The sequence below is a fragment of the Ceratotherium simum genome, chromosome 16, assembly GCF_057802395.1.
Source record: "Ceratotherium simum simum isolate JZ-2026a chromosome 16, ASM5780239v1, whole genome shotgun sequence".
Classification (NCBI taxonomy): domain Eukaryota; kingdom Metazoa; phylum Chordata; class Mammalia; order Perissodactyla; family Rhinocerotidae; genus Ceratotherium; species Ceratotherium simum.
The window spans coordinates 3,956,089-3,973,029 of record NC_141915.1 but is presented as its reverse complement, the minus strand read 5'-3'; the positions used below and the strand labels follow the sequence as shown (position 1 = coordinate 3,973,029).

The window sequence follows — 16,941 nt, the reverse complement described above, 5'->3', positions numbered from 1 at the left end:
GTAATTGAACTCACTGAGCCTCATCAGGCTTCCATGTGACAATACCAGGGACCTTCAATGCATTCATTATTCTGATATAATCCCGTCAGTTCATCTGCTAAGAAGAAATGATGGCACTGAATTGGTAATGGTGAGTGGTATTTAATTTCCGGTGATCACTTTCCCATCCCCCATCAACGAAACTGGGCTTCCATATGCCTCATTGAATGGTTTTCAGTGGGAATACAGATGCCAATCTCTCCCAGCCTCCCTCTGTTTTCTTACTGTGATAAATATCGATTCTTTGGCTTATAGGAAGATAATTATGAGTCCTCACATTAAGTGCCTGGGGACAGTCAAAAATCAAAACCAAAAAAAAACAGAGGCCAAACACCAACATCCACTTGGTATTCTGTTTATCGTAAGACATTGTAATTTCCTAAGGCTGGTTCAGATAAATATGTTTTGTCCAAGTTCAGGGGCTGCTATTTTCCCTTGCTTCATGAAATTATCTATAGGCAGGCCTTTGATCTTCCTGATCCATGCAGCCTTGCTGGCTTTTTCTAGATTGACCACTCCAGTGGGCTTTCCGACCTGATACTCCTTCATCTTGGCTTCCCTGTGCTCTTTCTCCTCCCTCGCAGTCAACAACTTGAACTCAGTGTTCACTTTAAAGGGATTGAGGGTTGTGTGGAAGCGAAGCCGTCTTGACAGGCTGAGTTGTCACGCCCACTGGCGAAGCCAGCACGTGATTTGGTTTAATGACGTGCATACTAGTTAAGGGGCCAAAGCTGCGCGCTGTCCCATCAATTGAACTGGTCCCTTGGTCTTCACCCTTCAGGGTGCCAGAGAATCTGGAACGGATAATCGTGGGCTGGGGTATGGTGGACTGGACTCTGGGACTGTGCAAAGATTTCTTCAAATTGGGCTGCAGTTTCTGGATTTCAAGGGGAACATTAGTTCGTTTCACATCTATGGGAGGATTGCTGCATCTCAACCGATCAACTGCATGTTGGACTGATTTTCCTTTGAAACTCAGGACCTTCCTTGGGTGTGAAGTTGCAGGCCCCCAGGCATCCGTGACTGGGGTTTGGGGCCTGCGGGGATAGGCAAACTCCGCTGAATTATGGGCTTGCTGCAGGGCGTTAACGGTCAGGAGGAACAAGTCAGGCGACATAGGGATCTGCCAGGACATTTTCTTTGGGCAATTGGTCAAGTCTCCAGGAGTTTTCAGTTGTCCTCGTTTTTGTACTTCCTCCACATCATCTGGTTTTTCAAAAAGAGAAAACAAAAATGAATCAGTGTCCGGTGAAAATCATTAAGTACTTATGCATGAAAGTTAAATCCACTCTAACTGCTATGCAAACTAAGGTCTTTGTTTCACAGTGGGCATGGCACCATCATGTGAGTAAAAATCCTCTATGAGACCAGAAATTATGACATAGTTAACACAGCAAGTTTTTAACAAACATGATAGTACTTGTGTTTAAGTGTGTATTATCATTAACCTCTAGTTATGCATATTTTGGAAGAACATGTGTAATCCCTCTGCTCCACATGTTTTTGAAACTTCCCTGGGGGAGTGACCTTCACACCTCATTTATGATTCACACAAAATAGGCCTTATACATTTATACAATAATCGTATCACAAAGTTTGATCTCTACCTTATTAATCAAATTTGACTCCAAATGATCTTTGGATGTTTCCCAAAATCAAAACTGCTCTCAAAAAATATGTCACCCCTGGGAAATGGAAAATGGCACATGACCAAAAGGCAGTTCCTGAGCAGGAGTTCCCAAATGTTTGCAACATAGCAGCAGGTCCAAAAGCCACTGAGAAGGACCAGAGATTCATTCTGGCATACTACAGTATGGTCAAGACCTCCCAGGTGGTTAGCAACCTTGAGTTAACAAGGATGTCTTCATAGGCGAGCAAATCTATTATATCTCCCTCATCTGGGCTTTTCAATCCCTACAACACCTCACAGATACACTGAAACCATTATCCCCATTTTACAAAAAGAATAACTGAGTCATGAAAAGTAGAAGTCGTTTGTCTAGTCTGACCTAGTAAAAGTAAAAGTATGCACCCCAAACTACACTAATCTATAACCAGCAAAGAAAATGCAATGGTGGGTTAAGGATAAATTTTCTTTGACCAAATAGGTTTTATCCCAAGATATCTGTATATAGGCATACTAGGATGGAATGAAACTCCAAATTTCTGCCTGACCTTTACTTTGTTAATTAAAGAATGTTTGATTAAAGCATATAAAACTGAATGAAATTAAGATTTAAAAATCTTCCCCACTCTCCTTCCAATCCCAGAATAAACCACTCTACACATATGTGTGTGTGTAGGACAAAACAGTTTTTCTCCTTTTGTAGAAAGGAATTGTGATGAGCTCATTGTTCATTAACTTGTCTTTTTTCGTATAATAATATATTGTGGATCTCTTTCCAAGTTAATATATGTGGATCCTCATCATACAATTTTTAGCTGTTGTATAATATTACATAGTATAGGTTTTTCATTATCTACTTAGTCATTGCCCACTGATGGCCATTCAGTTTATTAGTGATCAACCTTGAAGAAATGCAAATACCATTTTTACTTATCATATGAGCAAGTGCAAAATGATGGCTAACACCCAGTGTTGGCGCTGGTGCAGTGGGAGCCCTCACGTATTGTTGGCGGGAGTGTAACTTGATAAATCATTTTTTAAGGACAACCATGCAACATCTTTCTAGTTTTTAAATAGTTATCCTTTGGCTCAGCAACACTAGTCCTAGGACTTGACCCTGCAGGTATGCCTATATGGGTACACAGACATAGATATATACAAGGATGCCCACTGTTAGGATAGCCCTCACAAAACTTAGTTGCTTTACCCTCACCTTGAAGCTGGTCTCTGCAGGCAGTTTAATTCATAAAAACACTATTTTATTAGCCAAAAATATTTGAAAGGCATTAGAGTATCTCAAAAACCACAAAGGGACATCTCATTCGTGATGTCCAGTAACTCTTCTTAAAAGCCCCTTCCCCCTGTCTCTCCCTGATCTCCTTATTTCCCATGCTTAGCACCTGCTCCCAAATCTACCTTCTCCCTCATGAAATCCCCTACACCGCCCTCTGAGACCAGCTCCGATAGCCTCTTCTCTCTTTTGCTGTGCCCGTTACCCAGGCTGATGACACAACAGTCCAAGAAGTGAGGAGGCTGAATGGCAGGGAAGGGAGGCAGGCTGTGAGCCCAAAACTGGACACTCAGCTCTGAGAAAGGTTCTTGCTCTGTGGCCTCAAGTTAGCAAGGGGACAATTAAGGAAAACCAATCACTCTTAGGAGAAGCTGCGCATTTTATCCATTCTGAATTCTCAAAGATAAGCAAAGTTATTGACTTTCTGAAAAACTAAACTGAGCAAAGAGAGAGATGGGAGGAGGGGGGTTGGATCTTGCCACTGACTCAGAATAAAGTATCACCGTTCATCTTACCTCCTGTGAGAGATTTTTCTTCCAAAGTCTCTTGCCCACTATCCATGCCATGTGCTTCCTTAGAAACAGGACTTGTTCTCTTCTTGCCCTCTCTTCTAGCTAGTTTTGGCTTTCCTTGACTTTGAGATGCCTCTGTTAACACTGCTGAATTAAGATTGAGGAGGAAACTGTAGTAATTATATAATTCAATTAGGTCTGCATAACAGGGGCATAACTGATAATTCAACCGATTTTCATGCAAACCATCACTTTATTGTTTGTTGTTGTGTGAAACTAGGTAGTCACCTGGAACCTAAGGTCCAGATCACTTCCTGACTCCTTCCCACTCACCTTTCCTACTGACTGTCAAGCTTTTACGCATTATCTAAAACTACGGTCCTCTCTCCTCAAGAGATAGCTGACCATTTGTAGTGTAACACACTTGGAGGTGATCCGTTGATGTTCTCTATAGATCTGTGGATCCAATTTCACATGCCAAATACAGAGCAAGTAAAAGCAAGGAGTCTGACTACTCTAGCCCACACATAATTTATTCTTTGTGTGTCGTAAATGGCATGAGCCATGCTACACACCCCCATCTACATGCACACACACACACACACGTATGTACCTGCTTTATAACTAATATTTTCCAGGTACACACATTATCAATCAGTGGTCTAGAGAGAATACATTCTGCATAGAACATTTTTACACAGTGTAATAAGATCTTGTCTCTGTCCTAAGGAAATAATTATGTACTTATATGTTTGGATTGGGGGTATGGGAGAAGGGTGTTGGTTGCTTGTTTTTTGTTTTAATGGCAAGTATTAAGGGCTAGTGTTATCTACTGTACAGAGATTCTGATACGTTTGAAAACTTAGGCCTTGAAAATCAGGAGATTCCCTTGAGCTGGCTAACAACTTGGTGAATTGAAAAGAATGGCTCCCCCCTTCTTTAAAAGTTGGGATTTATGTCATCAAGAAACCATTGGCCAAAATATCCCTCAAGGAAACTAGTCCTGGCACCCCCTCCCCTGCTCCGCTGGGTACCCCTGAGACTGCCTGGGATTCAGCTCTCCTACCTGTAGGGAACCTGGCTGCCCTCAGGAGAACGCGGGACCTGTGAGGTTTACTCATCGGGGACTCCTGGGCCACGATGTGTTTACTGGGCACGGAGTCCCTCCAGCCGTAAACCTGAGCGTTAGACCTGGAGAGGACGCCTGTGAGGCCACATTCTTCCCTGTCCTCCTCTTTATTCTTGGTCTTCTTTTGTTTGGCCTGTTCCAGGGAGTACTGCCACTTTATATTCTCAAACTGGAACAGGAGAACATTGCTCTCCATGTTGATCACCATCCTGCAACCGAAACAAGATTGCCCACAAGAGGAGCGCGGAGGCCATCACCACCCGCCTCCAAACATGCATTTCAACCACTGCCCTGTCCAATCCTGAGGCCAAGGGAACAGTGCCCGGGAAACGACTGTACAAACAAGGCAGCATAGGTTGTTGGAGGGTCTAGAGCAGCGAAAGGTGGCAGGCCATGCAGCAGGGGTCATCAGCTCTGTAGCTCTTTTCTATAAAAATTACATGTGAGCAGAGCACAAATGTTCTGATTACTTAGCTTCTCAGGTTAAAACATTTGTAAATGAATTTCCATTCCTGGAGTGCGTGCCAAGTACCTAGGGTGCCCAAGGCAGAAGGCTTAGGTACTCTGCACGTACATGTCTTGAAATTCCCTCTTTTTCTAAAGCACAGCATCCAAAGCCATGTTTCTGTTGCTGAGAGGGGGATGAGGAAAACTCTTTAATGAGGAGGACTTCCCTCCCTCGCTGACCGTCCTAGCTCCACCATTCCAGGGTCTCTGTGCATGCTCGACATTTAGACAGAACATTTGTACTTTATAAAGCAGGAGATTTCCATCTTCCCTCATCCCCACTTTAATGCCCTAGTAGAAAAAGAGTTCTGAACCTGGGGCCCCCCAACACTACCTCCCACTCATTGGTTTCTGTCATTCACAGTGTTCACAGAGCACGCTGCTTTCCCCCTCTGCTCCTAGATCTCCTATAACCATAGACAAGACATGGAAATACTATGCGTAGGTTCTTTTCTGCTCCAAAAGGCTGCAATTTTAAGGCCTTCACCGTCAGCGTGAACTCTGTAAAAAGGACTTGTTTTGGTTGAAAACACTGCAATGGAATTTGGGGAATCATTCCAATTAGAAATCTCTTTCAGGTTTATTTTTACTCAAGCCAAAAGGAAATCGTCTCTCTTTGGATGTCACGAATGAGAAAAGGTCAAAGGTGATTTTCTTTTTTACAGCAGTATTATTTAGTAACTGTAAAGTGTTAGTTTATTGAGACTTATTACCTACCTTCCCCCTTTAAGATGGTAAACAGTATTAAAGTTTCATTAAAAGGAAGACAATATGGTTCAGGGAGATTAACTGATGTCTCAAGGGAGCCTGTGGTCGAATTTAAAAGTTAATTCTATTTGGGTAATTTTACATACTGTGTCACCCTGAACCTAGCATATAACAAACACGGTACTATATACAATTAGTTTGGTCATGGTTCTGGCTTCTCTAAATGCACCTGCTCGGTGCTGTCCCACTGGACACTGGACCCCCTGCTGCTGCCATCCCCCACCCTCCTGTGAGTCTCTTTGCCTCAGAAGTGGGGCACCAGAGACAGCTGCTGGAGCTCTCACACAACAGCGTGTATGATCAGGGAGCAAGCGGGGACTGCACATTTGCAGAGCTGTAGTCCTGGCAGCAGAGCCAAATTGCACCCGTTGCATGATTTTCCCAGACGTCCAAAACAAGTGAGTAATGTGATGCCTGATTGCTAAGGTTTGTGCAAAGTCCAGTTAGCCCCCCTAAGACTATTACTCCACTATAGCCAAAATGGGAGAGCACTGTCTACTCTCTCCTACTGCCAGCAAATCCAGGGCTGGTGTCCCAGAGGAGAAAAAAATCATCCAAGCAGAATTGCTCACAGCTCTGACCTCCACACCTACCGCGCACCTGTTGCCCTTAATAAAGAAGGACAGCACAGGATCACCTCTGCCATTGGCCTTCATCACCTTCAGACAGGTCCCATTTAGGAAATTGTAAATGCGGATCTTGCCATCTGCACAGGCACTGATGACCCGGAGGAAGAGAAGGGCCACGTGGAGCACCTCCCTGGAAGGGAACAGAGCAATAGGCAGTACCCAACTTCTAGTAAACTGCTTGGGTTTGTTTGTAGTTTGAGATATTTTGTGTATGGTTGGGAGGCAGTGGTCACAACTGTCCTTGAAGTGATGTTTGCTATCATCTTATAATTCTGGATGTAAACCATTAACCCTCAAGATATGGCTGTACTCTCTCCTCCCATTCTCCAGTTATTTTTCCTGCAACTTGGTCACAGTGCCACCAGGTGGCAAAACACAAAGGCTTATGTCACAGATATTTTTTTGATCTGATATATAGATGATCATGCTCTTCTCTTACAATTTGATTCCTAGCTACTGATTTCTACAAAACTCATGCTGAGATTTATTTAATGTTTTGATTCCTTTCCAAATAGTATTATTATATAAAGAAAGAAAAAAAAACAGAAGGGGAAGGAATAAAAAAAACAGAAGGGAAAATTATCATCTTCATATGAAGCAAAAACCTGGTATTTGAGCAGTTTCTTTTAGATCTTAAATTAGTGGCTTTCATTCTTTCAGTGAAATATCCTGAAGGAAATTGTACCCAAGGATGAGATTTTTGAGTTCCCCTTCATGATGACCAACAGGAAAAGAGAGGGGATCAGGAGAAGACTCAGATAGATGCCCCCAACAAAATCCTTTCTACAATTGCTGGGTCCAAGTTGGACTCCAGATATGTGGAGTATTTGATTCTGAGAAGTGTAATGACTTCATTCTCATTAATGATACTGAAAAGTTGATTTGATGCCACCAATTTGTTAGATCTTATCTGCAAAGCAAGTCTGTTGATCCTTGCCATCTCTGCCCATCCAAGTCCATTCATGGCCTAGCTCATATGCTACCTTCTCCATAAAACCATCCCTGATCTCCACCTCCCCTCCCCCCACACACATGTACGCAAACTCCAGGTCTACTGTCAGATTCTCTTGGATACAACCCATGTCTTATTCATCTTTGCATGCCCAGCACCTTGCACAGGGTCTAGCCCATAGTAGGGCCTCAGTAAATATCTGTTGAAAAAGTGAGTGTCTGCTCATGTTGCGGAGTATGATCATTGCTGTAGTGTGTTAAAAAAATGACATCCACCCCATACCATTTAGCCTTAGCCTTGGTCAGATCCCAGGGCCAAATTAAGACTTTTCAAGGCCCCAACCACTAGCAAAACAGGAATAACAAAGACCTTAAAAGGCAGGAGCATCCTAACAAGTTCAAAGAACAGCAAAGAGGCCAATGTGGCTTGAATCCCTCCTCATGAGATAGATAGATAGAAAGATCAATCGATTGATTGCTCTATCTAAAGTGTAAAATAAGTATAAGAAAGTCCAAAAAAGTTCTAATTTTTTTCCAAGATGGAAATATGTAACTCCATTGGTTCCCTGAGAGCATCGTAGTCCACCTATAGGGGAATCCAGCACTGGGAGAGATGTCTTGTGATAGAAGTGTTTGTCTCTTTCTATGCCTCTTTTGATCTTGCTGGGCTGGGCCTGCATTCCTGTGACATTTGATAGTTCAGTCTATGCCATTACAGCCTAATGATTAAAAGCACAGGCTTTGGGATCAGAAAATCTGAGATCAAAACCTGATTCTACCACTTACTGGCTGTATAACCTTGAGAAAGTAACTTAACCTCTCAGCCTTCAGTTTTCTCTTTTATGAAAATGGGATAGTGATTTCTGCCTCAGAGGAGTGCTGTCAGGATTAAATAAATAAAGGTATTTTTTAAAAAACAGCCCAGTACTTGACACAATAGTGGTTATTATGATCCTGGCGTAGCCCAGTCTCCTTTTAGATGTTATCTCTGCTCTAGAAATAAATCATGTGTCTCCTTCTTTGTTCCTTCTTAATCAAAAGACACTGCAAAAAGTGATGTCAGTGATAACGGTGGAGGAAAGAACTCCAAAATTCTGCCCTTCCATAAAAGTAATGAAAAAACTGGCCAAAACTGTCAGAATCAACTTTTTTGGAACTCTGGAAAATAATCAAAGGCTTGTAGCAACCCAGGGAGCACTTAGACAAGAAAAAATGGCTTAGCCTCAGTGAGAACAGTGAACTTTGTGGCATTTTAACTTGCCTTAGTCCAATTCCTAACTCCCCAGCCCAGTGGTAGCCATGAAAACAACAGCCCACATTCCTGGTACATGAGGAAACAGAACAGACCTCATTCAAAATGAATTATTTGACCTGTCTGGTGGCTTCCTGGAGTACTGGCTCAAAAAACTGGTCTGTATTTCATCCTACTAGGAACTCACCTAGTGCTACAGCGGCTACCTGGGGGGCATTTGTTGTAAATATTTATAAGCAAATGTTTTAGTCACTGCTGCCTAAGGCAATAGATATCTGTTGGGGCAAACAATACATTAACCGAAAAGCTTTGGAGGAAAAGCTAGGAAATTAAATGTCCATAAGGACTTTGAAAAGCTCAGACATATTCCTGCAACTCTGTATGGCCACATACAGGGCTGTGCACATGCCTGGGAAAGACCTGAAAAAGTCCTAAGTTCTCACTCTTGGCTGACTTTGATGTTCTGCACAAGCATAAAGTGAAAGCCAAGGCAGAGTTGTAAACTGCCTGGCTGAGCATTTAAGGCTTCCCTCAACAGGCACACAGAGTGTGTTGGCAAAGAATCAGAGATATTTTATTTCCAGGTGTTCAAGTAAATCTCTTTCCTGTCATTAGCACACCACCAAGGCAATAGAACAGAGATTTCAGTGGCCAGACAAGACAAAGAATACAGACTTACTAAACAAACAAACAATAAAAACTACCACAAGCAACTACAAAACAAACTCTTGGTGGGGGGGGAGAACTTGATTTCCAGAGTTGTCATATTAAAATATATTCAAAATGTCCACTTTTCAATAAAAAATTATAAAGCATAAAAAGATACTAGAGAGTATGGCCCATATACAGGGAAAAAGGTAATCAATAGAAACTGTCCCCAAGGAAGCCCAATGGTTGGACTTTCTAGACAAAGACTTTAACTCATCTATTTTAAATATGTTCAAATAACTAAGGGAAACAATGCCTACAAAATTAAAGGAAAATATGAAGACAGTGACTCACCAAATAGAGAATATCAATAAAGAGTTAGAAATTATAAAAAGATCCAAATAGAAACTCTGGAGTTGACAACTACGATAACTGAAATGAAAATTCACTAGAGGGGCTCAACAGCAGATTCAAGCAGGCAGAAGACGCAAAGTACTTGAAGAGAGGTCAATTGAGATTATCCAGTCTGAAGAACAGAAAGGAAAAAGAATGAAGAAAAATAAACAGAGCCTTGGAAATCTGTTTGACATTATCAAACATCAACATATGAATAATAGGAGTCCCAGAAAGAGAGAAGAGAAAGGGGCAGAAAGAATATTTGAATAAATAATGGCCAAAAGCTTTCCTAATATGATGAAAAAAATTAATCAACACTTCCAAGAAATTCAGTAAACTCAAAGAGAAACTCAAAGAGATCCATACTTAGACATCTCATGATCTAAATGTAAAAAGACAAAGAGAATATTGAAAGCAGCAAGAGAGAAGCAGCTCATCACATAAAAAGGATCCTTAATAGGATTAATAACTGATTTCTCATCAAAAACTATGGAGGCCAGAAGGCAACTGAATGACATATTCAAAGTGCTGAAAAGAAAAAAATACCTATAAACCAAGTTATTAATCAAAACCATCTTCAAAAATGGAGAAATTAAGATATTCCCAAATAAACAAAAACTGAGAGTTCATCACTGGCCGACTTACCTTACAAGAAATGCTGTATAGAGTCCTTCGGGTTGAAATGAAAGGACACTAGACAGTAATTCAAATCCACATGAAGAAATAAAGAGGATCAGTAAAGGTAACTACCTAGGTAAATATAAAAGACAGTATAAATGTATTTTTTGTTTATAACTCTTTTTTTCTATCTCATTTAAAAGGAAACTGCATAAAGCAATAATTACAAGTATACGATGATGGATATACAGGATATAAAGATTTAATTTGTGACAATAAGAGTATAAAGGAGGGGGAGAAGGAGTTGTATAGGAGGAAAGTTTGTATACTATTGAAATTAAGTTGATATTAATGTGAACTAGAATTTTATAAATTAAGATGTTAATTGTAATCCCCAGGGCAACCACTAAGAAAATAACTCAAAAAAATATAGTAAAAAAAAAAGCAGGACGAAGGAAATAAAATGGCACACTAGAAAATATTCATTTAACACAGAAGAAGGCCATAATAGAATCATTTAGAAACCAAAAAAAAAACCATAAATCTATAGAAAACAAATAGCAAAATAGTAGAGTACATCCTTTTTACATTAAATGTAAATGGATTAAACTCTTCAATTAAAAAAGCAAAGATTGGAAGAAAAGATAAAAGCAGCATGATCCAACTATATACTATCTACAAGAGACTCACTTTAGATTCAAAAAAACCAATAGGCTGGAAGTAAAAGATACTCCATACCAAAGGAGAGCTGGAGTAGCTATGCTAATAACACGCAAAATAGACTTTTAGACAAAATTGTTAATAGGAACAAAAAAGAACATTATATAATGATAAAAGGGTGAATTCATCAAGAAGATATAACAGTTATGAATGCATATGCACCTAACAACAGAGCCCTAAAATACATGAGGCAAAACTCACAGAATTAAAGAAATAAATAGATAACTCAACAATCGTAGATGGAGACTTCAATACCACACTTTAAGTAACAGATAGAACACTAGACAGAATATCAGCAAGGAAATAGAAGACATGAACAACATTATAAACTAATTAGACCTAGTGACAAATACAGAACATTCCACCAAATAGCAAGAGAGTACACATTAATCTCAAGAGTTTAAGGAACACTCTCCAGGACAGACCTTATGTTAGGCCACAAAACAAGTCTCAGTAAATTTTGAAAGACTGAAATCATACAAAAATATGTCCTACAACCACAATGGAATTAAATTAGAAATGAATAATAGAAGGAAATTTGGAAAACTCATAAATATGTGGAAATTAAACAACATGCTCTTAAATAACCACTGGGTCAAGGAAGAATTCAGAAGGGAAATTTGAAAATACTTTGAGATGAATGAAAATAAAAGCACAACATATCAAAACTTTTGGGATGCAACTAAAGCACTGCTCAGAGGGAAATTTATAGCAATAGATGCCTACATTTCTCCAATCAATAACCTAACCTTTCACCTTAAGAAACTAGAAAAGAGGGGCCGGCCCGGTGGCGCAAGCGGTTAAGTGCACACCCTCTGCTGCGGTGGCCCAGGGTTCACTGGTTCAGATCCCGGGTGTGCACCAATGCACCACTTGTCAGGCCATGCTGTGGCGGCGTCCCATATAAAGTGGAAGAAGATGGGCATGGATGTTAGCCCAGGGCCAGTCTTCCTCAGCAAAAAGAGGAGGATTGGCAGATGTTAGCTCAGGGCTGATCTTCCTCACACACACACACAAAAAAGAAACTGGAAAAGAAAGATCAAACTAAACTCAAACCAAGGAGAAGGAAGTAAAATAAAGCTTGGAACAGAAATCAAGGAAATAGAGAACTGAAAAACAATAAAGAAAAATCAATGAAACCAAAAGTTGGTTCTTCGAAAAGATCAGCAAACCTTTAGCTAGATAACCAACAAATATTTACTTAGACTGACCAAGAAAATAAGAGAGAAAACTGAAATTACTAAAATCAGAAATAAAACAGAGGACATTACTATTGACTGATGGAAATGTTCTGTAATTAGATAGTGGTGATAGTTGCACAACATTATGAATATAATAAAAACCATTGAATTGTACACTATAAAATGGTACATTTTATGTTATGTAAATTATATCTTAATTTAAAAATTGCAAAAAATATTATTATAATACTAGCTGTGAAAGAGACAGTAAAGATTTTAAAAAGAAAAAGAGACTATAGAGTACAGAAGCTTTTCTAAGGATCATCATTCCTGTCAGCCCTACTTTGCATCCTCTAATTTCATCCTTCATATCCATTCTCTCTCACACTAGATACAGAATCTTAATTTTGGATGAAAAAATGTTGGATCAAGAGAACAAACAGGAGACCTCTTTCTTCAGTCCTTTTTCCACTGAAGGACAGATAGCAACTATATCTGTTTTTTCACCTATGTCATATTCAAAAGATGGGTATCAGTCCAATCATTAGACTCTCCAGAAAGACAATCTGTCAAATTAGTCCTCATCCATCAATTAATTAGAAATATTTATTGAGCACTTACATATACACAGCACTACACGTGAGTGGGAAGAGGACCCCTACAAACAAGAACATTGACCATGTGTTCCATATGTCTGTGGATTTGCTGTAACTGTGCAAGGTATCAAGAACCAATATGAATGGTACATTGTGGCTGTCATTCAATGGGACTGAGAATGGTCTGAGAAGGTCTCATAGCTAAGGTGGAATGGGAGGCTCGTGGATTGATGGAATGGTTACCGAACTGCTGTGTTTGCTGGGAACAAACTATTTTCCAACATCTAAACCGAATCCTACTGAATCATGCTTGGAAGTTTTTGAAAACATAGAGTTACAGGGGCCAGCCCGGTGGCATTGTGGTTAGTTTGTGCACTTCACTTTGGTGGCCCGGGGTTCGCGGGTTCTGGTCCCAGGCGCGGACTTACACACTGCTCATCAAGCCATGCTGTGGTGGTGTCCCATAGACAAAATAAAGTAAGATTGGCACAGATGTTAGCTCGGGGACAATCTTCCTCAAGCACAAAGAGGAAGATTGGCAACAGATGTTAGCTCAGGGCCAATCTTCCTCACACACACACACAAAAACATATAGTTATACAATTTTCAGGTGACATCATAAAGTTTGACTCCCTCCTTGAGGTCAAGGTTTGATAATCCAGATGACAAGGTAAGAGGCTTACTGATAATCATCTAAGGGTTGGATAAATCACTTGAACACAGGCCCTTCCCAGCACCCACTGGTCAATAATGCAGTCATACACCACAGAGAACATACACATATATACCCAAATCCCCTTCCACCTCCCACAGAGCCAGTGTGCCTGCTCAAGAGGTTCCTATGAGAGTAGAAGGAAATCTAGGACCATATTTTACTAAACAACTATCCCCTGATGGATTCCTTGAAAGATCTATTTACTCTTTTAATCAATTAAGATAGCACTTAGTTTCCTGGAATTTTTTGTAAATGCACTCAGGGGAAGAATCATTATTCATGTAGTACAGGAATGGCATAGAGCAGCCTGTAAAGCCCACGGTGATGGCAGAACCATTAACTAGCCACAATACTCTTTCCAAATAAGCCCAGTTGAGACCTTAGACTACTTCTCTATTGGCTCCAAACAGCCACCACCACTCAATTGGGATTGGAATTGTAAAATGAAATTCCAGTATTTGCTGTCCTGGAATAGAATCCAGCCCTACAGACTTGTAAGTAAGCTCCCTATTTAAGCCCTTAGTTATTTTTAAACCTTTGGCACTTAGATAATTTTAAGCTTTTGTGAACATAAGCTTCTTAGGGTAAAGAACAATTCCAAGAATTTAAGTTTACTGGAATTGGCATCATTTGGGACAGTTCTGCCAATATTCATAAGGTTGGTAGGTAACAGATATAAATGTATACATGTGTCATAAGTATAACACTTCAATAACTTCTCAAAATCCACACCTAGTATTGTTATTTATTGAGAGGAACAAGTGAGGGTGAGAGAGGGAATGGCAAAGCGGGAGGGGTGGGAAGCAGGTGGAAGTGGAGGAAAGCAGAAATGGGGGAGGAGCAGAGGGGACAAAATATCAGCAGAGAGCGGAAGGGACCGATCTGCCAAAAATCAGTCTAGGCTCTGACAGGAAAAGGAGATTGGTCAGTCAGGGCTTTCCTGGCACCTACTTTGGATGCTTGAAGGCCATGAGGCATCGCTCGTACTTTCCCACCATACTCCAGGCCATGACCAGGCCGTCAGTACTTCCCGAGAGGAGGTGCCACTGGTCAAAGCACAGACACTTCACGGCTCCCTCATGGCCACTGAGAGTCTGTGAGAAAAGATGCCTCTGATTTCAGCCTGTCTTCAACTCAGATTGTGACTCCTCCAAGGGTCCGTGCTGGAGGCTTCTTTAGATGAATCCCAAAGCCACACTCCACCAATCCATCCATGACTACACTCACTCGGTATTTACCTGAGCTGACTGTACTTTTGCTCTAAAAAGGCCAGTGGAGTCCATGCCTCCCTCTCTCCAGAACTCTCTCCCCAGTTAAGGAGAATGTGATCAGGGAGAGACTTTGCTCCTGGTGGGTCTGTGGCAGGGGCAGGCCCATCTTCCTGGAGTACCAGAGGGGACAGAATTCACCATCCTCTGCTGCCACAAGGTGAAGGGTCAGGTATTCCATCCCCAGCTCCTTCCTCAGACCCAGAGGGCACCTGGGACATCCCTGTGCCTGCAACTGCTGGTTAAACCACAGTGACAACAAGATCAGTAGGAAAAAATCCACCAGCCAGGCCAAGAGCTTCTCACTGTGATCCTATGTTCCTGGTACAAATGATATGTCACCACCACCCACTAGGACCAGGGAGTTTCAAATCCAGTAAGAATATTTTGTGTGTGTGAACATTCAATCACTTTCAAGACAGCCAATGTTCTCTTCTTATCAGAGAGTAAAAAGAAAAACAACTGTGGCTTTGTTCATTCCCTTACCCCAGGTCAGAATCAGCGTAGAATGTTCTGGAAGAGGAAAAGGTACTTTGCCTATGCTGCTGTTGAAAGACCCTGAGCCTACATATCGTGTGGAGTCAGAATGCAGCCTTCTGCCACCACCCCCATGACAGTGTGGCTCACATGGGCCCTGACCCTCCACTGACTCAGAATGGCCCCTTTTTGAGGAGGCCTTCCCCTTCAAGTCTTCAGGACCACTCTTTTGGTGACTGTAACTCGATTGCTCCAGGGTGGTCTGGGTAGCTACATGGGGTGAGACCATCAGTCTCCTCCAATTCGTCACCACCAGTGCCCCATTCCCCCCACGGCCCACAGCCCTCTCACCTTTACCAGCTGGGCCATGACAATGTGCCACACTTTGACTATCCCTCGCTCACAGCTGCTCACGATGTAGGTGTCGTTGATCCTGATGGCCAAGATGGGGTCTTTGTGTTTAAATGTCTTCAGGCATTTCCCTGTCTCTACATCCCACTCTGCAAGGGAGAGGGAGAGAGAGGAAGAGGACAGGGATGAAGGAGGGTGACACTGGTGTTCCCCATCCCATCACAGGATCTAAGACTAGCCAAGCACATCAAGTCAGACCCTAAAAGGCCTTTGCCTGGCCCAGCACCCCCACAGGCTCACCAACAGCTCCATGTACCTGCAACACAGAACTCCCTGATCACAGGCCTTTGCGAGGGCCAGCAATGCGTAGACCTTGGCTCTGACTCTGGTACTTAGCCTTGGGGTCCGAGTGCTGGACAATTCATCTCCAATAAGCCTCCTCCTCAAGCCTGAAAAATGCTTGCTATTGAGTAGATTTCAGGAAAAACGTGGCATATGTTTAATGCCGTCATTTCTCCCAGATGCTGTTTTCCTGACCCACACCTTCTATCCCCCAAAGAAAAGAAAGCTGCCTATCGTCATTTACATTTTAAATATTTCTGAATCTGACTTTGGGATTTTACTAGTTGAGAGGTTGTCACAGCTGGGGGCAGGCTTAATGCTGTTTCTACGTAGACGGCGCTAGAGCAACTGCCTAGCGTACTGTGAGTGTTGAGATATGATAGTAGATGGGTGGGTGGGAGAACAGAGCTTAAAGGAGGAAACTGAAAGTGAGCGTGGCGTATTCAGGGATGAGAACGTTCAAGTTGGCTTCATCAGCCCTCAAAGTACCTTCTTCCTCGGGCAACAGAAGGTGAAACCTAAGACAAAACAATAACCACAGCTGATTCCTACATTAACTCACTAACACTTACAGTGAGCCAGCCACCATTCAAAGCGCTTGACATGTATTAACTCATCTTCACAAGAGAGGTGCTATTATTATTCCCCACTACACAGATGAGGAAACTGAGGCATAGGGAGGTTTGGTAACCTGCTCAAGATCACACAGGCGGTGAGAGGAGTGAGCTGGGATTTGAAAACAGAGAGTCTGGATCCAGAGGCCATGCTCTTAACCATTTACACTAGGTTAACCCTAATATGTAAGTATGCTTTTCTTCACTTTTTTTTTACACATATATATTGGTCCTTTTATTAAATTAGAAATGGGAAAATTGCAAGGTGAATTAAAAGACTCATTGGTAAGGTTCCCTGGTTTAAAGAATT

The 16,941-nt window shown here is 41.6% G+C and overlaps 1 protein-coding gene across 1 annotated transcript in view; it reads right to left on the bottom strand.

The window, feature by feature from the left end:
* Positions 1–384: 384 nt before the first annotated feature.
* Positions 385–16,941, bottom strand: part of FBXW10B (F-box and WD repeat domain containing 10B) — a 37,028-nt gene continuing 20,471 nt past the window's right edge. Inside the window, 7 exon segments of the mRNA XM_087440163.1 lie at positions 385–685; positions 687–1,245; positions 3,461–3,616; positions 4,536–4,807; positions 6,474–6,632; positions 14,531–14,673; positions 15,676–15,824. Of these exon segments, the coding sequence (XP_087296289.1) occupies positions 430–685; positions 687–1,245; positions 3,461–3,616; positions 4,536–4,807; positions 6,474–6,632; positions 14,531–14,673; positions 15,676–15,824 (1,694 nt within the window). The 3' untranslated portion in view covers positions 385–429.